At 36.7% G+C, this 27,104-nt stretch overlaps 1 protein-coding gene across 1 annotated transcript in view; it reads right to left on the bottom strand.

Moving 5' to 3' along the window:
- myom2b (myomesin 2b) overlaps positions 1-27,104 on the bottom strand; it is an 84,347-nt gene that overhangs the window by 43,030 nt on the left and 14,213 nt on the right. Inside the window, exons 7-20 of the mRNA XM_077218022.1 lie at positions 26,646-26,696; positions 26,387-26,551; positions 25,133-25,294; positions 24,806-24,947; positions 17,803-18,002; positions 17,661-17,714; positions 16,805-16,932; positions 15,821-16,004; positions 15,378-15,552; positions 10,244-10,365; positions 6,618-6,805; positions 6,364-6,490; positions 4,454-4,632; positions 4,203-4,317 (exon numbers count right to left, since the gene is read on the bottom strand). Coding sequence (XP_077074137.1) covers positions 4,203-4,317; positions 4,454-4,632; positions 6,364-6,490; positions 6,618-6,805; positions 10,244-10,365; positions 15,378-15,552; positions 15,821-16,004; positions 16,805-16,932; positions 17,661-17,714; positions 17,803-18,002; positions 24,806-24,947; positions 25,133-25,294; positions 26,387-26,551; positions 26,646-26,696 — 1,992 coding nt within the window. The remainder of the gene's footprint in view (positions 1-4,202; positions 4,318-4,453; positions 4,633-6,363; positions 6,491-6,617; positions 6,806-10,243; positions 10,366-15,377; positions 15,553-15,820; positions 16,005-16,804; positions 16,933-17,660; positions 17,715-17,802; positions 18,003-24,805; positions 24,948-25,132; positions 25,295-26,386; positions 26,552-26,645; positions 26,697-27,104) is intronic.

Genomic DNA, 27,104 nt, shown 5'->3' with positions numbered 1-27,104 from the left:
AGTAAAATTATATTTTTGACTCGAACAAAAGCAGTTCCTTTAGATGCTACCATTTTTAGGTATCATTTTATCATTTTTCTCAGTGTAGTGGTATCTAAAAGCATAATAAAATTTGTAAAAAATAATAATAGTAATTAATGAACATGTAACAGGTGTGCAGAAGTTTGTCAATGATGGGTGTTCAAGTGCAGAAATCTGTGGAGATTGATTATGACCAATCAGCCCAAGCAGGGCTTTCCTTCTTAGTTGTACTGTAGAACATCTCACACAACATCACACACATACTTTCTATAGACACACGAATCCACAGTGCCCTCTACTGGCTGATGCCATTTTTATCAGCCACAAACCTTTCGGGCTACTCTGAATGAATCATCTTGGATCATCCCGTGGCAGCTTTCTGCTTATCTGTGAATGTGCAGGCAGCTGCTCCCCAAGACACTCGAGAACACCTCCCATGGTGCAATCCACACTGCCCTGAACAGCTCTCTCTCAGCCCCACTGTGAACTCCTCCCATTTCTTCAAAAATAAAAAATAAATCTTCTTTAGAATTCACAGATAGTCTGCTATTCTGGATGGCTGTGTAAGTTGTTTAGGTTTAAAATGTCAAACTGACAACTGAATGCGACTTCCTGGTCTTACTGTGCACAATTCATCAGTGCACAAAATAAAACAAAAATCATGAAAATAAATACCAATACCATCACTGTAATAACAACTTCTCAAATCCATCCATCCATCCTCGAAACTGCTTGTCTTATGTAGGATAGCAGGGATGCTGGAGCTTATCTCAGCATCTCGGGCCAAAGGCAGCAAAACACCCTGGATGGATGACCTCCTCTAAAAATGACTTTCCTCTTTTTTTTCTGATGTCGCCAAGCCAATGAGGTCTATAGAGTTTCTGAGGAAGGCTATCCGTTCATCAACTGACGCAAAACCCTCAGAAGTGTGTGAACTGAAATCTGCCATCTTTTCTCATAGACACTTAGTTCTGGGAAATAGACATTCTGAGCCAATCACCTGAGTCATCATAACTAATCCCTGATAACTCTGATAACATAAATTAATGTCCTATTCAGTGTGTGTGTGTGTGTGTGTGTGTGTGTGTGTGTGTGTGTGTGTGTGTGTGTGTGTGTGTGTGTGTGTGTCTGTGTGTGTGTGTGTGTGTGTGAAGCATAACTATTACTATAACTATAACTACATAACTATTTTTAATATTTTTGAAAGAAATCTCTTATGATCATCAAGCCTGCATTTATTTGATCAAAAATACAGGAAAAAACAGCAATATTGTTAAATATTATTACAATTTAAAGTCCCCTTTTAATGTTGTTTAAATGTCGATGTGGTGTTTTTAATATGCTTTAAGACAAACCATGTGTACATTTCTAAGTCAACACCATTGCTGACTATTTTCTCTTTAAAACTCCAGTGAATTTAAGACAGTCTCAAAAACGCGGTTTGAAATCGCTGGTGTTTCTGAAGTCACAAACTTCCTTGTAACCAATCACGTCAACGTGTGATCGTCAACAAGTGGATCTCTGAGCTGGTGCGAGGGAGTGGAGGCGGGGCTAATTTGCATATTCATAGCACCGCAAATACTAAATGGTCAAGGTTGTAGAGTTACATTCAAGCTATCTTAAGGCATGAATAAATGTTTTTCTTTCATGGAAAAATGCTTAAAAATGTCATTTTGGTGATCAAAGATGAGTTTTAATGAATAAAAGTATTGTACAGGGTATTATTATTATTATTGTATTGTATTGAACTATTTTAATATATATTTATATTTCAATTTATTTCTGTGATGCAAAGCTGATTTTTTTTTTTTATCAGCCATCACTCCAGTCTTCAGTGTCACATGATCCTTTAAAAATCATTCTAATATACTGATTTATTATCAAGGTTGGAAAAAGTTGTGCTGTTTGATATTTTTTTATACCTGTGATACTTTTTTCAGGATTCTTTGATGAATAAAAAGTTTTTAAAAAAGAACATAATTTATTTAAAATAGAAATCCTTTGTAACAATATACACTACAGTTCAAAAGTTTGGGGTCATTTTTTTCTTTCTGTTTTTGAAAGAAATTAATACTTTTATTCACCAACTTGCAAGGATGTATTAAACTGATAAAAAGTGATTATAAAAAATTATATTGTTAGAAAAGATTTCTATTTTGAATAAATGCTGTTCTTTTTTTAACTTTTTATTCATCAATGAATCCTGAAAAAAATATAAATAAATAAAATAAAAAATATATAATATATAAGTTCCCTTTCAAGGGAACTCGAGCTGCGTTTGAGACGCGATGGGAACGCGTCTCAAACGCAGCGTCTCGTTCACTATCAGGGATCCAGGGTTACATACGTAAACTGAGACGTTCCCTTTCAAGGGAACTCGAGCTGCGTTTGAGACGCGTTCCCATCGCGTCTCAAACGCAGCGTCTCGTTCCCTATCAGGGAACCAGGGTTACATACGTAACCTGAGACGTTTTGTTACTACTATAATTTTGTCAGAATACACTTTTAACTTTTCAAAAGCCGTCAATGGAGAAAAACAGTAGAAAAACTTGTTGGGCCATGCAGTTAAAATCTTGACCCCTTCCAACCACCCGGTGATATCAATAAATCACAACCAATCTATATTTTTTTCTTGTTAAAGATCCTGTTTCATATGTAAATTCATCACATTATGGAAGTAAAATGGGTTGCAAGCATTTCATGTTGACAAAGTCCCCTTAAGGCAGTGGTTCACCCTATTTAACAGCTGGAATATCATTTTCATTAGTTTCCCAGGGAAATGTGATGTGAGCCACGTGAATAGAATAAAAAAAATGAGTGTTGAACAAATATATTAAAATATTCCAACTTTATTTAGGTAGCTTATCACAAACAGTAGCCAATCATCAAACAAGAATCATTATTGTTATTAATATTATTATTACGTCTGTTAAGAGTGTTTTTGGATGCTAAACACTAAGTTGCTTTCACAGGTCCAACAGCTGTGCTAAAGAAAGATGACAGAAAAACTGAAGGAAAAGAGTAGTTGCTATGGCAACAATACCTCCTCTCGTCTAGTCGCACTGGTGTAAATTGGTAGGTTTTAGAATGTTGCAGACCACATTCTTTTGCAAGTAGTCACTGTAAACGGTCACTCGCCTTAAACAAAACCCCTTTCACAAATATTGCTTCCAGCACCCAAAATGTTCTCTCATTGAGAAATGCTGCCTTAAAGGGACAGTTCACCCAACAATTCTAATTATGTCATAATTTACTCACCCTGATATTATTTAGACATAAGACTTTGGTTAAAGCTGCAGTCGTAGGGGTCGTAACTTTTTTTGTGTTCAAAATGTACAAAATTTATATAATAAGTGAGTACAACATGAATCCATTTTCCAAGCCGTGTTTTTGTCTTATCCTGAATCAATACAGTACACCTATAATACGTCTTTATACTTGTACTATTTTAGACTGGTTCGGGTCGTACCACTGCGGAGTAGCCCAGTACCTGCGTGAGTCGTCATGGACATAAACAGAGAGAAGTAGCTCTGTCTACAATGTTCTTCAACAAGACGAGTGCAGTTCTGTTTTTTAACCACTATAGAGCGCCAAAAGTTACAAACTGCATGTAACCAAAAATTAGAAGACTATTAACAATAGTAATAAAGGAGTCATTAAACAATTCGTTAAGAATTGAGCAATTTAAGACTTTGGAATCCCATGAAGGTAAGTAAATGATGAAAGAATTTTTATTTTTGGGTGAATTAACCAAAATTAAAAAGGCAAGACATTTTTCAGTGTCCGTTTGCGTAATGGGCAGCTAAATCCAGCATAAATCCAGGATTTCCTATCTACTATTTTGACAAACAATTTATGTAATTGTTTTTCGAAATTATATTTAATTTACAAATTACATTTATTGTCTCATATATTGTGATTCTTAAGCTCAGAATAACTGCAAAAAAAATGCATGCTAGTTTTTTTTTCGCATACAAGTTCTAGAGTAAACAAACTAAATGATTTGTCCCTTTAAATTGAAAATGGGACATTTATTCTTTCAGCAGACACATACAGCATCACAATGCATCAATCAAAGAAGCAACTGGCTCTGTAAGGCAGAACCACATTGATTTTTTTCCCCCCATTCAGATATGTATGTCTATGCCTTAAACAGTGTCTGCTCTACATTACATGTTTACCTGGCAGTGCCTTGACACACACAGGGTCAGAGGGGGTTGAAGCCATGCCGATGCCCTTGATATTCTCGGCCAGTACGCGGAACACATAAGATTCGCCTGTCTCTAGACCCTTGACCTGTAAACATTGAAACCGTACATTTGATCAAGGAACAGAGAAGTGCACAGATTTTCATATTTCTATGTCTGGCATTCTAAAAGAATAGTACAGAAAATATGAGAATATGAGCTTGTCGGCACTCAAAAATCAATACCTTGAGATAGCAGTGGTTGACTGAACTTTCGTTGACTTTGCTCCAGGTATCAGAGCCTTTCCTGGATTTCTCAATGAAGTATCCAGTGATGGTACTGACCCCATTGTAGACAGGAGCCTTCCACTCCAACACCAAAGAATCATCCCTTACTTCAGTGAAGGTCAGGTCATAGGCTGGACCTACCAAAGCCAAACACAAGGCAATTAAAGCTCAGATTTTTCATGCTTTCAAACATGTTTGGGTGAATCTCATGAAAACATGTGCACATGACATTTCACCTTAAAATCCAACAAAACTGTGGAATGTGAAATTAATTATGTAAATTTTCATGCAAATCTGTCTACCAAATTCTAATCACTGTAGTAAATAATGGGCGATTTTCTTCTGAGGTTATTATTATTATGTATTTTTGTACACTGATTCTCATTTTATACAGTACATTAAAATAGTGTGATGTATAAATACTATAAAAAAATTATATTCTTAGGGTAAAATATAACATGTTATATTTTGATTATGTTCTCAAAAAGCTTATGTGACGATTGCACACGTCTTTTGAGTTTCTTGCTGGTCTTGACTGTCCAATACACTAATGTCGGAATTGGAGCATTACATAATGCAGGCTGGATTTGAACATGTGTCACTTTGATAAAAACAGCTTTTTTGTGTGAAAACAGCTATTAATCACCTTACTTGGTTCACTTGAAACACAGTAACAAGGATTGAGACATGTACTATTAATACTATTAATCCTTCATTTTTAATGATGGTGATGTAGTCTAGAGGTGACAGGCAGAAACAAACAGAGAGCTATAGAGACCTCCTATTCCCTGTGTAGCCTTAAACAATGGTTTTTAACCACCTAAACAAGACATCTTACTCTAGAGGATCTATATCTCCAATAAAAATACTGTAAATCTTCTGAAAAAAAAAAAGGACTCAAGTAATGTTTGCCAAGATTTGTGGCTTGGTCTCAAGAATGAGTGTTTTGCACACATAAGACTTTTACTTCCTCTAAAGTGTCTTAGGGCAACACATAAAACAAAATGAGCTTAATGGAGATTTGTTTTAGTTTGTTAAAGGAACAGTTCACACAAAGATAAAAATTGCCATAATTAATTCACCATATTCATAATGTTCCAAACATGTATGACTTTCTTTCTTCTGTGGAAAACAAGACTTTTGGAGAATCTTCACATACACAGACCACCATCTGTTCAACGTTACCATGACTCTCAAACTCCAAAGATGGCAAAAAAAAAAAAAAAAATCCCTATAAAAAGGCCATGTGACTTTGACTGCCATACGACAGTTTGTGTGAAGAACAGACCAAATAATTGTTGTCCACTGATCATATTTGCATTCAGATTCTATTTGGTGCATCAGTGTGTTGTCAAAAGGGCATTAATTCTTGAGTGTGCTACTTAAAATATGGTGAATGGACAATAAGATTCCAGAGTTGCAGTGGAGGAAAGATTTTCAGGGACAGAACTCAACAAAAAGGATGACCCGCTGGTCCAGAACCAATGTGAGAGAGTTTCGGACCACTTTGCAGAACTGTCAATTGCTTTTTTGGTCAATTTATTGATCTTGTACAGCCTTTGTTATGCCTTGGTTTCAAAGTTTCAAATTCAGCTGATTCTGCGGTAACATTTTACAATAAGGTCTCATTAGTTGACCTTACTTAATGCTCTAACTAACATTAACTAATAATTAGCAAAATATTTGTTACAGTATTTATTCATATTTTCTGATATTAGATCATGAAAATTCTAAAATATTTGTTAATTTCTCCTTTTGTGTTGCACAGAACAAATAGCAGCATACAGGTTTTGAACGACATGAGGGTGAATAAATAATGACAAAATTTGAACAGTACAATTCAAAACTATGTACACACTTCACATTACCTGGCTCAGGCATGGTCCAAGCCTCACATTTGAAGGACCTGCTTGGGGTTGAGGCACCACCCAATCCAACCAAATTAGCTCCATAGATCCTAAACTGATACACTGACCCAGCTGTCAGACCTCCAACCTTCAGAAGAAACAGTTAATCTTAGTAATTATTTTACAAGGTAATATTATATTACATAATATTATTAGAAATCCATCAGTATAAGCTGATGTAACAACATGCACAGGATGCTGCAATAAATAGACACCTTGTGCAGGCTTTCCTTAATGGGTGGGATGTTGACCTCCTTCCAAGTCTTCTTGGCCACATTGAATTTGTCAATGTAATAATCAGTGACCTCTGCTCCTCCAGAATGGATGGGCTGCTTCCAGTTGAGAACCATGGATTCCCCGTCACAATACAGAAGAGAGATGTCGTAAGGGGAAGAGGGCAACTCTGTGGAGAAGACAGATTGCTGTAGCCGACGTTCACATTACTCAGTGTCTTCAACAAAGAGGAACATGCGCTGACGTGCAGGCCGCATCTCTGGCTTGTAATATGCAAATTTCAGAGGAAAAGATGTGTCCGGAGATGTAATATAAAATGGTGAAATGCATTTTGTTAAACATTAGTGTTAGCATCAAACTATGGAAATGCGTTTCCATAAGATAATGTCGGGCTTTGTCCATCTAAAACAAACAGCATTTCAGTTATATTCGATTTGGAACACAAGAACAACGTTCAAAGGCATCAAAATGTGAACCATTCAAAAGTTTGGGGACAGTAAGGTTTTTTTTTTAAGAAATTAATACTTTTATTGCTTTTTGATGTAAAGTGATATCTACTTCAAAAAAAAAAAAATATATATATATATATAAATAATAATAATAATAATAATAATATATACTGTATATATATATATATATATATATATATATATATATGTATATATATATATATATATATATATATATATATATATATATACTGTATATATATATATATATTCTGAAAGAGTCCACAAAAATATTCAGCAGCCCAACTGTTGATAATAAGTAAGGGATAATCCACCGCTAGCTGTGCTTAAAACAATTTTAATGCACGACGTGGAGGCAAAGAATGGCACAACAAGAAGCTTAAAAGGATTAGTTCGCTTCAGAATTAAAATTTCCTGATAATTTACTCACCTCCACGTCATCAAAGATTTTAATTTCTTTATTTCTTCAGTCGAAAAGAAATTAAGGTTTTTTAGGAAAACATTCCTAAACTTTAACGAGAACCAACGGGTTGCAGTTTCAATGCAGCTTCAAAAGGTTCTACACAATCCCAGCCAAGGCATATATATATATATATTTGTGTACTTTTTAACCACAAATGCTCGTCTTGCTCTAGCTGTAATGCACCACACATTATGTAATCACGTTGAAAGGTCAAGCGTGACGTAGGTGAAAGCGAGCGTGCAAAGACTAAGTAAAAAAAAATTAAAAATAAAATAAAAGGTAAAACAACGATGTTGGACGTTTCTGAAGTTGGAGGAGAAAATGAGATGAGTTTTTCGCCCTACCCTACATTTTCTGCCTACGTCGCGAAGCAGCATTGTCAACTAGTTTCTGTGCTTCTGTTTCTGTGTGCACAGAAAAACCACAGTTGTAAACTGTGGTCTTCTTTCAAAAACATTTTTTAAATCTTACCGACCACAAACTTGAACAATGGTGCAAATAGAGAGTATATTAATTAAAAAATGTTTTATTTTTATTAGACTGAAGTATTTTTATCAGTATTGTTTTTGATAATTTAATGATTATTTCTATTTTTTGTCCACCATCAAATTGATTTATCTCAAAGCATTATGGGATTGCATTCTACACAAAAGATTCCATGCTGCCTTACAACTGACCAACATAACTTTGAAAGCAGAATAATCATAATCAACATGGGATGCTTTAAAATGTTTTCTATAAAGTAAGCTCACTAGGCTTTAGAACAGAGCCTTTACACTTTTTGAAAATAATTGTGTGCTATCAAAATGCTACAGAAGGGAGTTCTGAGAGGATTTCAGCACTTTGTGTGGTTTGCTATGATGTTCTGAGTTGTTGCTAGTTGTCACCATTATGTTCTGTTTAGCTTTAGTTTCATTTTCATGGACTCTTATTATGTTCCTCTTTGTTGCCGTCTGCCCATGTTCCTGTTTGCACGTCATTAATCAGTTGTCATGGTGATGCAGTATTCCTAATTAAAGTACACCTGTTCAACTTTTGGGTTCCATCACCCTGTGTATTTAAGTTCCTCCTTTACAATCAGTTGTTGTCTGGTATTGTTTGTGCATCACATGTTGTTATGTTGCTTTCTTGCTATTGGATTACATTTTTTATTAACATTTTGTTTGTGGAAACTAGTTTGAACCTTTTTCATCGTCTTCATCTGAACCTGATCGTGACACTAGGTGGGTTATTTTGTTTGTGGAAACTAGTTTGAACCTTTTTCATCGTCTTCATCTGAACCTGATCGTGACACTAGGTGGGTTGTTTCGCCTGTTTTTTTTTTTTTTTTAACCGCCAGATAGATGATATACTCTCCTCAAGTTATCAATATTGTCCATAACAAAAATGGTATGAGACAAGATATACTACTTCATAGATGCTTGTTTGAAACACTTTGAGAAATACTTTCATCTAATAATTTCATCAAAAGAACTCTATTTTAATTTTTGAACCACTGTTTTGACTGGCTGTTTACTACAGAGAGGCCTGCACTCTTAGGACAAAAAGTTTTATCTTTATTTTCATCTTTTGAAGTCTCAGAGTGTGGATGGGTCCCCCTGAGTCCAAACAGAGGATTTCTGTTAGCTAAAGCTAAAGAGTTACAAAGCAAACAGCTCAACAAATCATCCAGATCTGTAAAAATTTTATGGTCTGCTGGCTGTAATCATTTCTACTTGTTGACTAAATGTCCCACAGAGATAGAGAAGGGAAAAAAAACACATTCTGACTTATTTGGTATAAATTATTAAACCAATTTAGAAAATGGTGCGAGGTTTGAGGGGAATAAAAATATTTGTAAAACCTTTTGCATACAACTGTGTACTGGGTGTACTATTTATAGTGTGATGGCTATATATTTCACATTATGAACAATTGTATATCACGGAGACTGTATATAACACACATAATATATGTACTAATACTGTATATAGTAATATAAAATGCTTTTCCATATCTTATTTAGCAAATCAAGCATAATTTACAAAGGAAAGGTATGACTTGATTAAATAATTCATCTGATTATTTTATTTTTATTTGTAACTTGACGGATCCAACCCAAAAGAAAAGATTATGCATAACTAATGAATCATAAGTCTCAAATTGTAAAATAGCCGGCAATAATAAGCAATCTACAGTTACACTTTGTTTACACATGATGTGATTTGTAAAAACTAAATCACTTCCATTATAATTAACAATGTTGTCTACAGTGCATTAATCATGGTGAAAATCACTGTAACACATTCTCTTATGGTTTATTGCTTTAACAAACACTGTAGCAGAATCTACTGGCTGATACATTTCACCGCTGAACTCTACTGTATATTAAAAAACATTTGACGTGTAAAATTAATGTTTTCTTTTGTTAATGTGTGGAAACTTTCCTAAGCACTGCCTATGAATAAAGATAAATATACACCTTTCCAAACCTCATGTAGTCATTAAGTCTGGTGGGCCATTTCTGGTGGGTACCTTATGTACCTTTTGTAATTTACTACACCATGGGCTATCAATAACAAACACCTACTGCTGAGAAACAGCTTTTGAGTGTGTTTGGAAAAGGTTCAAAATAAATTGTAGTTGGCTTCTTGATGGAATGTAAAGGAGATTGGGTCATGAGAGCCAAACTTACTGAGAGCAGCTCTCACAGAAAGAGGAGCCGATTCCTGCGATTCATCGCTGAGGCCCAGCTCGTTGATGGCTTGTACACGGAAGACATACGTCTCACCGGTGGTCAGTCCATGCACAACAAACCTGCAAGAGCACAGTAATGAGGTAGTGAAAGAGGAAGTTTCTATTCCGTTATTTATCCTTTGCAGGGAACAAAATCATCAAAGGAAAAATGTCAGCAACACAAAATCCTGATACAAGCTTTCAGGCATTTCACTTGTTTTTATGTTGTAATGTGCAATCACATTTTGATTTGGTTTAAATTACCATATACACAGTCATGCACTTTAGAGCACTTTCCATGAATCGGATTTTCCCTGGTGTCCCATGACTTATTTAAAAGCATAAGAGGTACAAATGTTAAGTTAGTTAAAACTCTACAAATGTTAGTAAAAGCAAAAAATAAAATGCATGTAAAATATAAAAGTATATTTTAATAAATATCAACGTTAAATTTTGTATCTGTGTGGCACATTTTGTGCTGATCTCAGAACCTTTGGATATAGAGTTCATAGTTTGACAATTTAGCAATTCCTAGGGATACCTTCAGCTTATTAGTGGTGGACATGTTGTCCGATCAGGAATTGAAAGGATTGTGATTAAATCTGAAGCTCTTCACACAAATAGGGTACAAATACATCTGAAATCCAATTCGTACTCTCAAAACAAATTTCAACATTTCATGATAATTAAAATTTCCTAAAAATGAAAAGGACAGAATAAACTAAACTAATTGGTAACACTTTACAATAAGGTCTCATTTGTAGACAATTAGCAATACATTTGTTAGAGTATGTATCAACTTTGTTAATGTTAGTTAATAAAAATCCAGCTGTTCATTGTTTGTTCATGTTAGTTCACAGTGCATTAACTAATGTTAACAGATACAACATTTGATTTTAATAATGTATTAGTAAATGTTGAAATTAACATTCTTTTTTTATTAACACTTGATAAACCTCATAAAAAAGCAACATTTTAAGGAAAAAGCTGAGAAAATCATGGTTTTGTAAAAGACTACTTCTGGATCATATTCAGAATGATGATCAAAACATTGATGGAGTAGATAGCATCAACACCCCCAAAGCTTCACAGTCCTATAGCTCATCCTCAGTCGACATTTCATTCAATATCATTAGGCAGTTTTGATTTATAGAGTTTAATGTTGATGAACACATTATTTTACATGTGCATATGATTGCATATGATATAGCTTGTTTTTATGTACTCTGTCAATTTAAGCAAATAGCTGGAAAAAATAAGAGATCACTGCAATATTAGCAGTTTCTCTGGATTTACTTTTTATATTTATGTATATGTCTTCCAAATTTGAACTAAAAACAACTGTTCGAAATAACAAAACAGATGCCATGTTTTCGACCTCGAATAATGCAAAGAAAACAATTATATATTCATTGTTAAACAACACAATCATAGACAGAAGGTGAACCAACTCCAGGGTAAGGATAGGTGCGCTTTCTTCTTAAAAACACAAAAGAATGTAATGAAATAGTATCAAAGTGAACTGTGCCAGGAGTGGCATAAACTCACTAAACAGGAATGTGTCTTATTGGTAGAGAGCATGCCAAGACACATGAAATCTGTGATAGGAAACGAGGGTTATTACACCAAATATTGATTTTTGAACTTCTGAAGTTAAAACAACTGTATCGTGTTTTTTTTTAAATGAATATACTGTAAACTTGTTTTCTTTGCATTATTCAAGGTTTGAAAACATTGCATCTGTTTTGTTATTTTGACCAGTTGTCATTTTCTGCAAATAAATGCTCTAATGAAATTTGGAAGAACTGTTGTTAGTAGTTTAAAGAATAAAACAAAAATGTTCAAAGTGGTCTGTTTTTTCCAGAGCTGCTTGGTTACGTTAATTATGAAAAGCTAAAAATTGTTTTGAGAGTTTTTTCCGACCTGGGTTTCAGATGCTTTTGTACTGTATTTGTGTGAAGAGCCTCAAATAATTTCATCACAATCCTATCTCAAAAACTGGAGGATGATCGGACACCAGGCCCATAACTATTAATATGCTAAAGCTATCCCTAGGCTAGGGCTGTAATTTCCCAATAGACTAGTCGATTTATTGGTCGATACATTCTGGCTCGACTAAAATTCATATTGGTCGACTTTTTGCCGCGTTAATTTCATTACATTAATTTCATCACTAATTGCTAATGGGGGTGTTTTCAGAGCACCTCTGTTTCACAGGTAACAGTCTGTCTTCAAAAAAAAAAAACTTGTTTTCACTTTTTTGGATTAGCCCAACCCACTGGAGACAGATTGAAGAAAGAACTAAGGTATTGGTCTGCATAATCCATGGTGGTTTGCTGAATTTAGTGTTTAATTCACTGCCAGAGTAATCTACCAAACAACAGTTTGCATATCACAGCTCGTCATCAAACATGGCATATCACCTAAAAACGGTAAGCTAACTTGTCTGCGTTTAGTTGCCCCGTCTGTTTTGAGTAGGCTATATGAATGAACATATCAGAATTGGCATACAACATTGAAATATGGCAATTAGTAATCGTATTATAACTGCAGGCGCACCCGCACGCAACGACGGTAGCATCCCCCAGACACACCCAGACCACGCTGGAAACATGTTATGGTTCACTTTTATTATTGAGACCATTTATTTCTAGTATTATTTATTGGATTTGGGCACTTTATTATTTTTTATTTTTTGTGGAGCCTAATGCGCAATTGCGCTGTGCCCACCGTTTGTGTTTGTTTTGAGCCTATGCTTTATTTTTCAGTTATGCACTTTATTTCGTTTCTTCTCTCGTCGTTATCTGGTTTGTGTAATAAATATTATTTTTTTACTAAAGTGGACGTGCACTGTGTGTTTAAGAGTAAAAGCTTCAAATGAATAGTCTATTCGTGTTTCAGCCGCGAAGCTGAGCTCCTATGTTCAGCCTCGCTCTGTGCGAGGATATGAACAGAACGGCTGAAATGATAGTGTCTGTCAGTTATTATAACATATGACAAAAACAGTTGTCTAAATTATGTTGCATATTCCTCAAGAGATCTTGTGCTGATATCACTAGTTGACATAGTACTATTTTCGGAAATCATAGGCTATATTGAGCAGGTGCACGTGATGCAACGCTGTCAGAGTCGACAGACTCGAGTATGTCCTTTCAGTGTAAAATGATTAGGTCAAAAACCAATTTAATATACGTACTGCAAATAGCCTACTAGTTTTTTATGTTTATTTATAATTAATTTAGGCGGACAAGGCTACCAAGTACTGCGCAGCTAATTAATCTAACGGTTTTTTTTATCTCCCCCCTCCCCCAAGTCGACTAATTATTCGAAATTTCAGGACTTCAGTCGACCAAGATTTTCTTCGGTTGATTACAACCCTACACTAGGCATTGATATATTGACAAACTAGGAACTCCATTGCTTTAAAAAATAAATATTTGGTATAAAAACGCAGATAAGGAATGGGAATGTTGTTGTCATGAAATTATGTTAGGGTATAATTGTATTATTATGACATGTATTTTTTGGTATGAATTTAAATTTGAAGAACGATAATAATTTTAGTTACATTACACTGTTTAAATTTTGAGCACCCAACCTGACCCCTGCCCAGGACCATCACCAAGACATGGTGAAAACATTTTAGAAATGGGAGGGCATTTTGCTTTCATGGACACACTTTTTGCTTACCGCATGCCTTGTATGATTTATATTCTATTCATCATGCTATACCCAAATTGCACATTGCATATCTAATAAACATAACTACTTCTCTAACACAAATATATACATATTGAAAGGTCTGCTGCTGGAGACTTGCTATTAGCTGTTGTATTTTAATATTTAACAAGGTAGGTCTATACAAGGTTTGGCTGCTCTTTTGGGATGTTTTTAATTGTCATTCATAAATATAATCATGTTTAAATTTCTGTTTTGTGTAATATATGCATTAATTAATTAAATATGTATGTAAAAAAGGTTATAGGATAATATTGAAAGTTACCGTCACAGAGATGAATGTTCCTGTGAGCTAAATAGTAAATGTTGCACTTTAAATATTTGAACGGCTCAATGTTTTTTGTTTCAATTCAAGTTTGCTGAATGACCATATAAGAGAAACATTATTTGGACATTCTGACAAACATTCCACTAAAGCAAGTTATTAAAACCAATGAAGTTCCTAGTTCATCAAGTGTTTGACCAGTATATGCTTTATTTGTCATGCCTTGTGATAGGCTGAGGTAATGAGATTATATAACTTAAGGTAACTAATTTAGGGTTCCACTTTATTTCGATAGTCCACTTTAGACATTCTAAGTAACTTTGCAACTACATGTCAACTAACTATAAGAGTATTAGTAGAGTGTAGAAGACTGTCATTAGACTGTTATGTTATGGTTATGTGTTAGAGGGTTCGGGTTTGTAGAATAAGCTGACTTGTAGTTGCCAAGTTACTTATAGTCAGTAGAATGTCTGTTGGAGGACCAACAAAATAAAATGTTAGCAGATATTAAGCAGACAGTCTACTAATAATCTAATGACAGTTAGTTGAAATGTAGTTGCAAAGTTACTTATAGTTAGTAGAATGTCTAAAGTGGACTATAGTGAACGTATAAAGTGTTTTCCCTAATTTAATTTATTTTAATATTTTCTTTTAGTCTTTTAAGATTGTCTGGGGAGTCTGCTCTGTATTTTCTACAGCACAAGAGGCGTGATCAACGGGCATAGTTCAAATGACTCTTTACGCAATTGGATAGACCTTCAACCAATCAGGGGTGCGTTTCCCGAAAGCATTGTTATCCAACTGTGTTCGCAAGTTCCGTCGTTATCAGCATAGTTCAACGAGTCGGTGTTTCCCGAAACTATCGTTCCAACTAACGATAGTTAGTTTTGAGCTGCACAGCAAAATCAAATCACCAGCAGATCGGGTTTACCCAGCCTAATTTTCTTTTATATTTTGTTGTATTTTATTTACGTTCATTAAATGTTAAACATTTTTTCTGAGTTTTTCTGACCTGAGTTTCAGACCCTCTTGTCTCTACCCTTTTGAGGCTAATTTGCCTCAAATAATTTCACCTTGACTGAGCACACACCTGGTCTGCTTATGGGGCTTGTGATTGGCTGAGGTCCAGTCCTTAGATCCTTTCACGCAAGAATCAATGTAATATCCAATCAGGTTATTGGGATCCTTTGGAGGTGCCCACTGAATTAGAACAGAGGTGTCTGTCTCCCTGGTTGCAACGACTTGTCCAGGAGCTGAGGGCACACCTGTATGAACACAGAGCTTCATTTCAGGGGTGACTTCACCAACCAGCCTAATCAATCCCTTAATGACCTATCATGCATGAATTAGTTCCACTACAGAAAGGCAGATAAAAGTTCATTACTGCCTTAAAACCAACATCAAAGTCACAGCCTGACCAAACTTCAAAGATCTATATTCCATTTCATATGCAACAGTTTCAACATTACAATATCTTTACTAAATACATCAGTGATGTGGTGGCCTTTGACATGCTGGATTTAGAGCATTTACCCTTCAGTTGAAGTGTTGTTATGGTATCGGTAGGCTCGGAAGCATCGCTGATGCCGTACATATTAGCGGATAGCACACGGAAGAGATAGTCCTTTCCCTCAGACAGGTCGAAGACGGCATAGCGAGGTGATCTGATGGGTACTTTAGTGTTCACTCTCTGCCACGATCCTGCTCCAACTTGAAGCTGTATGAGACCACAGCCAATAAAAACACACTATTATACGAATAGGTATTGTAAAATGAGATGGCAAAATGACTGCTGTGTTCCTTACTGTGAAAGTTTTAAGCATTTTTTTAAAATCACAAATACTCCTAGACAGTAATGAGATTAAATAGAGCAATAGAGCAAATGATTGACAATGGACTTGCCATGATATCTAAGTCTACAACCACAAGTCAGAGGTCCCAATATGAACTCAACATTTCTCATCGAGTCATTTTTGTAGATTTGTGTGTTATGTGTTATGGTAAGCACACACGAAGATACAAGTTTAAACCAACAAACACAGGACCTAAATAAACGCAAGGAATAAACGCAAACCACTTAAATGATCAACGAGAGCCGACACTGAACTGAACATTACAGGAAGTATAAATACCAGACAAACATAATGACAGACAGGAGAAAAACAAACATAACCATAGGAACAAATGAAGACATAATCAGTAACCAAGAAAACTGAAACTAAACAGAGTGGGGAAACATGAACTGAAGGAATATCACAATAATAGTCCATGACAGTGACACTCTGCTCTTAGAGTTGAGCTCAATAAATTGACTCATTTATTTTTTGTTTTTATTTTTTGAAGGAAGAGAATGTAAACTGAGAACTAGGATAACTGAGAACTCCATATTCTTATTTTAATTGGTTAGATATTTCTTAATTGATTAAATGTGATGTAAGAAGAAAACCAACCAAACTGCTGCAATAAAGTTTGTGACTATTCGGCTGGGTTAACGTCTGGCAGTGAGCTGAAACTAACCTTCTCAATGTAATACCACATGGGGGCTTTGCTATGGTAGACTGGAGGGACCCAACTGAGCACAACATATGTTCGGTCCGTCTCTGAAGTGCAGACTTTAGAGGGAGGTCCTGGAGCTTTTCCCTCAGCTGCAGGGAAACCACATCAAACAGAATTACTGTTCTACCCTGAACACATAGACACACACCAATACACACACACACACACTAGGAAATATCCCACCATTTTCACTAGCTTTAAAAGCAACTTTAATATTATGGACTGATATGAATATCTTTTTTGCTGCTGCTGCCACTGTTATCTGTACAAACTACACTTATCTATGCACATGGGTAACACTGGTTGATGTGTTCATTTCAACTTGAAAAAGAACCACAGATGTTTGTGCGTTCCCTTCCTGATGGAATTCTCATCAAAAACTAATCAGTATCTCTCAGAAGAGAACCAATTATGGGCTGGATAATTATTGCTAATTTTGAAAGCGAAAACCATGAAAAGAATAAGGGGGAAAAGCACAAAGTGACAGCTGTTGTCATCTATTACAGATTACATATGCAAAGGCAGAGTGACTGAGTGAACAAACGGAACGATATCTTAAGGCAGTTCCGTCACACAATATTTAAGGATGCAGTATGGATGTCAATTATAAGCACTTGAAGGACACTAAGGTACAGAGACATTTTCTTAGTTAGGTCGTTGCAAATGAAAGAATGGACTTTTATTGAAATATTATTGAAATTTCCATGTTGTTTCCATTAATTAAAAAAAAAAACATTTCCATGACTTTAATAGGCGTAATAATCACGCTTTTAAATTTTATAAATTTCTCAGTAAATAAACCAGAATTATACAGTACCTTCAAGGTCATCATAGTAAGTCACAACGTCAAGTCTCCCACCAAGTTTTGTGGCTGTTGAAACAAACACCAGTACATAAGGAACATTATTAACACAAAATCGAGTAAATAAACATAACCGCATGAGGACTTTTTTGCTTACTATGAAGTCTCTCAAACTCTGTGGGGTCCAGAGCGGCAATGGGCTCAGATACTCTGGAGGGTCTGCCAATGCCACGCGAGTTGATGGCACGCACACGAAAGTAATAAGAGTGTCCCTCAAACAGGCCCTGCACTGGATATTTGCAGATCTTAATAGGGGAGTCGTTACACTGCACCCAGTTCTCTGTTCCAACTTCACATCTGCCCAACAAGAGTGAAAGGAAAAACATAAAAAACAACAAATATGGACAGTAAACAAGATTTTCCTATCATTACTTCCACATTACTTTGAAAGACTGAAAATTACAGCATAATTTTACGTTCTGAGTAGATGATTTGAGCTGAAGAGCATTCATACATAATTGCCGATCCATGCATCACTTAGTCTGATTACCGTCCGACAAGAGTAAATTTCAGCTCGATACTAGTTTAGCTCAAAGTGATAGGGAACAACCTAATCACAGTCTGTAATAGCATAGGCAAAGTAACCTATGTTCCAGGCAAAAATATGTGTTTGTATAAGCAACTTTGAAAGTAGCCTTTATTGGAAGGGACTGTCTTTTGTATTACACAGAGAACCTACAAATAAGCTACTTCAATTCAATATAACACTTAAAGCACACTTTAAAATGTATTAATGTCTTTGTCTTAGACAACAGAATATCAAACCAAGGTAAATGTATTTGAAAGAAACTATGAGCACACTGACAGTGTTTCTTAACTAGGACCCACGTCCCAGAATGATGTTGATGTCTCCCTTGTGACACTGTGTCATATGACATGTTTTAACCACTCTACGTATATATTATAATGAGTTTATGTATGTTAGAGTTTTAATAGGTTTATATGTTGTCTTTGTCATTTTAGTCCATTTTATTCATCTAATCTGTTTTTGTCACGAGTGTGGTGCAGGCAGAAGTAGAAGAGGAGTCATAAGTTCCGAAACAGTTGCGTTTACTAACAATAATATAACTCACACAGGAACAGACGGGCAAGGTACACACACACTAGATACAACATACAACTTAGAATGGACAAAGACTGACTGAACAGAAGGGCGGAGACGACCCTTCGGGCGCCCATGGCGGATCGGCCTTCATGGCCATTCTGTGGGAGCCCGGTCTGACCACTAAGGCCGAGGACGTAAAACCGCGATTCGAGCCTTGTGTTGTTAATCGTGAAAATCACGTGACTAATGACAAACGAGGCCTCGGTTTGTGTGGAAACGTCATCGGTTCGGTTTGAGTGTCGCTTCCGGATAAAGGGGGTTCGAAACTCGCGCCACCTTGTGGGTGTTGTCAGGAGTAGTAGACACAGTTGTAGTAGTGTCAGAGTCAGAGAGTTAGAGAACTCTCATTGTCGTTGTCGTTATTGTGTCATATGTCTTGTTAGGGCTGTATATTATTACATTATATCAAGTTAGAATACTTATAGTATATTGTTATTATTAATTATAGTAGCTATATTATAATCTTGTTATCTTAATTAGATAAGATTATTTTGATTGCTTCGGATTTTTGGATCTGGACTGGACTGCGTTTTGTTTTGGATTGCCCTTTTGGATTTGTTTGCTTTTTGCGACTCTTACTTTTTCCTGGTAATGGAGCCAGCAAGAAAGAGGAGATCCTCCCCGTCTGGCCTCAATAGAAGCATCAGTATCCTCATTTATACCAGCTGGCACTGGCATTTTTATGTTCCCGCATCCTCTGTTCCTTGTGAAAGGATATTTTCCAAGGCTGGAGAGGTTTTGTCCAAGAAGAGGAATCGTCTAAACTCCAACACACTTGAAAATTGTTTTGTTTCTCAATTTCTCTGAATTTCTCTCAATTTTCTCTGAAAATCACTCTTACCATTTTTCTCGAAAACTGTGTGGCTAATAAAACTGGGATCTATTCACATAATCCATCCATTAATGTTTAGGCTAATCCAGGTTCTTATGCAGAAAAAGGATTGCATCAACGGTGGATGGCTTTAAGGCTTCAAGGCTCCTGCCAGCAGCGCTGAAGTTGCGCTCACTGCTACTGCTGCTGGCTGGAATAGCAAGGATGCCGCGGGCAAGGACACTAAGCTTTGGGTAGTTGAGTTGATGATCCACCAGCCCAAAACATCTCTGTCATCCTGCATTGTATGATTTTGAGTCGAGTACATCTTGACTTCGTCTGTGGCATCTGCCACAGGTACATTTTCCCACTCCTCAAAGTCAACTGCGGCTTTCTTGGGCGAAGGTCCTTCAGTGGCGGTCTCCTGGGTGCAGAGGTCACTGAGCTGTCTCTGAACATCCTGGAGAAGGTTGTCTCTCTCTGAGGAGGAAACATTCGGAGCTGGCTATATTTAGCCCAAAGGAAAGTTGCAATTTTTTGGAGTTCCTGGATCTCCACTTAACGCAAAATCCAACTGAGATGCCGCTCGCGGATGATGGCTTGATAGGGGCTGTCAGTCGTTTTTTTTGTTGCAGTCACGCTTCAGTCGCTCAAACCACAGAAACACCAGGTTTATGGTTGGGTACTGGTCCCCTTCAAGTTCACGCAGGGCATCATAAAATGGTTGCAGGAACTCGACAAGAAAGTCAAGGACATCTGGAGATATGGCATCGATCCGCCAGCCCTCTGTGCAATCATTTAGTTTTTCGCGTAGTTCTTGATAAACCAAGCGGACAGAATTTAAGGTCAGATATACCGTGCTAATCCTTGTGTCTGCCATTTGGATGACTGTTTTTGACAGCAAAGCTGCCATGCCCGACTTTTTGACATATTTGACAAGTGCCTTGGTAGCTTGCAGAGTGTCTGCAACAGTTGGAGCATCTTGGGCCAGTTGTGTGAGGTCTAGGGAGTGTCTCATCACCGTATTATAAACATGATCTTGGCAGTCAAGTCTTCAATATGGTCTGAGGGCACTGATGATGTTTGAGCCTTGGTCTGTCACCCACACCACTTTGTTCAGCAGACTCATATCCAGGCCATACTCCGTTAGAAGTCTGATGATTTCCTTATATTCTCCCCTGTCTTAGCCTCTTCCAGTGGGAATGCGACTGTTGTCAATACGGTGCTTATCATTTTAAATGATCGTGTCACGAAATGGCAAGTGATGTTCAAGTAGCTTAATTTGTGGTAGTCCTCCGTCCAGATATCCGTTGTCATTCCGATCGAATTCACCTCAGTCATAGTGTAATTTAGCTGCTCAACCAGCTTTGTGCGTTTCTCTATTGCCAGCTCACGGCACCGTTTTGACACAGCGGTGGGATCAGGCAGTACATCCTGCGCTGCCACTGAACCATATGTACCATCGATGTTAATAAGCTGCTGGGCCAGCTCAATGAAACCCCCTCCTTCAATGGAACGAAATGGCCTTATGTCTTTACAGCATTACTCAACGCATTTTTCAGTCAGTTTTTGTTTGGCCCGCTGAGGAATTTTTCTTGAGGAACTAGCAAAAGCAGTGATGCTCGCCTCCAGTAGCCCAGGTGACTTACAAACTATATCCACATGATGCTGCAGGGCGGAATTCCCGGTCCTCTTGCTGTCATATTTAATGAGAAATCCACAACCCTTACATTGAACATAACCAACATGTTCATTGCTATCGGCCTTGACAACTATTTAGAAAAACTTCCACACAGTAGACTTTCCTTCATTTTCGGTGGTTTTAAAATCTCCTGAGGCCAACTTCTTTTTAACGTCTTCCATCGTTGCGCTGCCAGCCACATGTAGCCAAATATGCAATATTATGCATGCACGTGTTGCGCGTTGTCAATGCACCTTAAACAAATTTGTGCTTATGTGTGCAAAAATGTGCTTTCTCCATTACAGAGAACCACTTTTCTAGGGGTTGTGTGGGATATGACTATGATACAGGCACATCTGTCTCCTGCTAGTATAGAATTGATCCTTTCATTCATAGGCAGGATCAAGCTAGGCCAAAGTATCATTGTGAATCAGTTTCAGAGACCATTGGGACTCATGGCAGCTGCGTCCAACGTGATTCCTTTTGGCCTTCTGTACATTTAACCATTTCAGTAGTGGCTCAAGACCAAGGGGTATTCCCCGAGGGGCTACCCATTTTGCATCAGCAGGGTTATGTGCAGATATCTTTGTACCTATGTTATGTGGAAGCCTTGATTCTTGTCGCAGAACGCTTATGACTTAACATAACCATAGGCCTACCTGTAGTATTTCGAGGACCACTGATAGTTCACACAACATGGTGGAGTGGGGTATCATAATTCTCACAAGAAATTAGATATTTCCAGTGCCAATTATATATTTCCAGGGACGGAAAAACATAATTCTTGCAAGAACTGTGATATTTTGTGCCATGGGGGAAGGGAAAACATAACAATAGGGAGGAGCAAACGTAGGGGAGGAGCAAACATATGAAAGCTTCCACAGAAGCCTTCTGAACCATTTCTCTTTGTGCTCTTTGATCTCTCTCTCTCTTCATGCACTCTCTCAATTGAAAATGACCTCTAAGCAAAGGTTTTCTGTCTTTTAGATTTTGTCTCAGTTCTTTGACAGTGACAGTGATGTGTGAGACAGATAATGTTGAGGAGGACCCTGATTATGAGGCATCCTCATCAGATGAGCATGAGACTCCTAGTGTTGACCCTCATGTTGTCTCTAAACCACAAACAGACAAATTAACTTCCAAAAATGGAACGTTATTATGTTCAGATGCATTTTACATATTTGCAAAAAGTTTTATTGGCCAATAAACTTTATCACAAAAACCCAAATTTCACTGTTTTTGGCCCTGGCACAAAATTACCAGATAACATCATTTTACTAATCATATCGTCATCAAATGATTGCTATAGAAGGAGGGAAGAAATGCTTCCAATCATTTTGTTCTTGTGTTAGCGATGGTTTCCTCCAAAGAAAGATCTGCTGCCATTATATTTGCATCAAAATGGCCTCACATGTAAGGAAATAGCTGCAAAGAATTTTGCACCTGAAAGAACCATTTACAAAATCATCAAGAACTTCAAGGAGAGAGGTTCAGCTGCAGTAAAGAAGGCTTTAGGATGTGTTCCGTAAGCACCAGGACCATCTCTTCCTGAGGAATCAGCTACAGAATTGTGTCACCACCAGTGCAGAACTGCTCGATATTGGCAGCAGGTGGGTAAGTGCATCTGCACACTCAGCGAGGCCAAGACTTTTGAACAACGACCTGTTTTCAAGAAGCAAAGAAGCCACTTCTCTCCAATAAAAACATGAAAAATGGACTGAAATTCTGAAGGAAGTAGAAGGATTGGACAGCAGAAGGCTGGCGCAAAGTTATTGTATCTGATGAAGCACCCTTATGATGGAAAATCGATTGTCCAGAGTAGAAAAGGTGAACGCTACCATAAGTCTGGTGTCGTGCCAACAGTGAGGCATCCTGAGACCATCCATGGGAGTGTCAAATTTACCCCAAACATAAGCTATAAAACACACAAAAAAAAAAAAATATATATATATATATATATATATTTCTTTTTTTTTCTTTTTTTTTGTCAATTTGTGAGATTGTATGGAGATTTGCTAATTTGTCCATAGTCTTACAATAGGTATTCTGGATGTATAAGGGTATTCAAAAGGCTATTTAAGTGGTCAACAAAGAAACAAAGTACCTGACTCAAACCTTTGAAAAAGAAATCATATTCTGGGGTTTAAATTGCTGGGGTCAAATTGACACCAGTGGGGGAAAAAAGTTGGTAACAGGTTAAGGGCAACAGGAGGGTTAAGCTGGACAGTGACTCTCTTCTAGAGCTGCTGTACAGCCAAAACAATCTTTTTGCATTAATTCCTATTATCACTGTAAAGTTGCTTTGAAACAATCTGCATTGGATAAAGCGCTATATAAATGAAAGTGACGTGACTTGACTTAACTTGACTAGACTTGGACTCCACACCGGGTTCTCAAGTGCTGATGTGCTAAGCTTGTGCTCGCCATGATTCACACTAGGACAGGCACTTGTTAGTAGGATTCTGGATTCTCAATTCTGGAATCGAATATTTGAGGTCAGGAATCGGATACTTGTTATAGAATTAAAATCGATTCCTCGATTCCTTCGTGAGCATTTTAATATAACTTTAAACAATTCAAGCCTTTTCTGTGCTGCAGGCATGTGTAACTATATTGGGCAACTCTTAAAGTGACAGCAGCTGCCGTCTCTATAATAACACTAATCAAACAACAAAAGACAAAGAGAAAATTCACTCTTTCTTGACTGAATAACTTTTGTAATTACATTTGTAATGTATAATTTATTTATTAAGTGCAGTGTTATTTTATATTTGATTACAGTTTCTGTACCTGAATACCCGAAAATCTTAAAACACTGTTTATTTCAATCGTATCTTTGTTCAGTTATATCTATTTGTTGCGATTGCTAATTTTTTATTTGTTCTTTTTCAATTACTGAGTGTTTATTTGTCTTTAATAATGCTTGAAATTTATATTAGTTAGGCTAGTTGTTTTTTCTATAGTATTCAAAAGTTCCTTGTGTCAGCGTTCTTCAGCCTGTTAAATTTTGTTTATGATTGTCAGCTACAATTAAATGTTTTGCAATGTTTTTTTTACCTTATTGGAAACAAAATTAGGAATCGATAAGAATCGGAATCGATAAGCAGAATCAAAATCAAAATCCGAATCGTTAATATTCAAACGATACCCAACCCTACTTGTCAGTATGGTGTAGTGGGTATTAACATTCCAATAGCATCATCCTCAGACGCAGCGTAGAATTGCCTCTAAAGGAAACGTCACGATTACGACTGTAACCCCTGAGAAGGGAATGAGACAATGTGTCCCCTTGCCATTCCTCCTCCATGCCTGTGAGCGACTTACTTCAGACAATCAGAAACTAACATTGTCAGATACAGCGTCTCGTTCCCTTCTCAGGGAGTAGTTTTGCATTGACTGAGCTAGTGTTTAGTGGATCCATGTTGTGCTGTTCAAGACTATTTAAATAAATGTATTCCATAAAATAACTCCCATTGGGCAGACACCTTAGTCAGCGCAGTTACCTGTCAACAAAGTATCCAATGATGGGTCCTTCAGTGGTGGTGTTAGGAGGTTTCCAGGACACGATGACATAATCTCTATTAGCGTCATGGATCTTAATGTCCATTGGGGCTCCAGGAGCTTGAGGAACTGGAGGTGGACAATCTGTCAAGGCAAAACATGATGACTCCTACACATCACTGATGCACTAAGGGGAATCACTCTGAAACAGATGTATGTTCTATATGAGATTGTCAGAGATGAATTATGCTAATCTGGACCTTTAAAGGCCATCAAAAGAATCACATAAGATTTTCCATCAGGCCTTGTAAAAGTTCACAACTCTTTACCATCAACGTAGACGTAAGCCCTGTGGACCGCATCACCTCCCTTTGTCACCATGCGGAGGGTGTAAAGACCCTCATCATCCTTAGCGAGTTGAGTAAGCGTGAGCTTGGCAACACCTCCCCCAGACTCCATTTTCACCCACTTCGACTCTTTCAGGAGATGCTCTGTAGGGCCAAAAAACAACAACATGGGGTATCAGAGGAGAGAAAATGAAACTATTACTTTTGTAGAATATAATGAGATTGGAGTGAAATGAGTCATAAACTACAACTAGGCATAAAAAGCTATTTCTTCAGTACATGACTCAACTGCAAAACAAATACCTACACAACAACTTGAAAATGAATATCTGTCTAGGGGTGAATGACACAAAAACGAACCAGTTGCAGTTGTCATTAGAACAGTTAAATAGCTATATAAAATTCAGCAAAAAAAAAGAAAAATGTTTTAGCCTTTCAACAAAATATATATCTAATTATTTATGCATTTGAAAAAGTAACATAGTATCTAGAATAAAAAATAAATAAAAAATAGTTTTCACTATCATCAACTATCATTAAAAAACTATAATTAAAAGCAGGAATGAATATGCATCAGTATAACAATAAATAGCAATAATTACTTTTATATAATACACATTTTATTATAATATTTTAAAAGCCATGTCAACAACCGCACCAGAAATGTGAGATGTACAGTATGCTCTCACATTTCTCTGTTGCTTAGGTCCAAAACGTTAAATCATAAAAATACAAATCCTTTTTATTTTAATTTTTTTGCAAACCAAAAAGTGCACAATCCAACTGTGAACAGTTTTGGAATGCACTGAACACTTCCGTATTCTATTGGCTCCTGAATACACAGACTAAAGACATTATGTGAAGGCTTTCATGCTTTTTACTATCATTAAAAAATGTTAATGCATGAAAAATTCTGTTTCTTTATAGGAAACATTATGTCCAAATAAAAAGCATGTTAACTTTATTGTAATATTCACACTGTTGCCCATAGGCGATGTGTGTAATTTCTGTGCCACTAGCAGCACAAAAAACGTAATTGTTTAAGCAGCCCAACATAAAAGATGGGCTCAACCAATGGCATGTGTTTGTCAGTCAGTAAACAATAGGGGATTAAAAAGTCATTATTTTTGCAGAGCACAAAAATTGCATGCTTAAAAAGGGACCTATGAATTATTCTTAACAATAACTGCGTAGATATGTTAAAAAACTGGTGTGACTTTGGTGGCCACTTCCTACCATCTCTGTACCACAGTGCCTCAGGTTGCAGGTTAGCAAGGTTGGGGTTAATGGTCATCTTGCAGGTCAAGGTGGCCTTTTCACCTTCTTTTCCAAAAGTCACGTCAAACGTTTCAGTGAAGGTGATGTTAATCTTTGTGTACTTGATTTCAGGTAAAATGGCATCTGAGAAACAACAAAACAGTTATTTTCTTTCAAGACCTGTTTTTAAATCATCCCAGTTATTTGCTCTTTATTGAAAGGAGGCTTTCCCACTTACACTGGTAAGGCATCCAGGAATAAGGACTGGACTTCTCTTCCTCCTTGCACCCTATAAAGCAGACACAACAAGAAGTATAGGTAACACTTCAGAATACTGTTCTTTCATTAATGAATATCTACACAGGAACAAATTAGTAACATACCATTAACATTCTGCTATTAACTAACAAGAAACTGATTAACGAATTAGTAAGTAATAGCGCTCAGTCGAATGTGGTAGTTGCCTATTAGCTAATCAGTAACTACTATTTTTCATACCTCACTGTCTTGGTTATGTATGTAACCCTCGTTCCCTGAGTAGGGAACGGAGACGTTCCGTTGTGACGACGAATGGGGTTTCGCTTAGAAAGCCTATCAACTTCGACTATATCAACTTGAGCGAGCTCTTAACGAATTATAGTCCTTCACGTCTATTGCAATCTCAAAATTCTGGCCAGTTGATGATACCTAGAATATC

The sequence above is a fragment of the Siphateles boraxobius genome, unplaced genomic scaffold (assembly GCF_051911475.1).
Source record: "Siphateles boraxobius isolate OS27281-9 unplaced genomic scaffold, OSU_SipBor_1 12, whole genome shotgun sequence".
Lineage (NCBI taxonomy): Eukaryota > Metazoa > Chordata > Actinopteri > Cypriniformes > Leuciscidae > Siphateles > Siphateles boraxobius.
The sequence above is the reverse complement of the archived record's forward strand: the minus strand, read 5'-3'. Positions and strand labels throughout refer to the sequence as shown.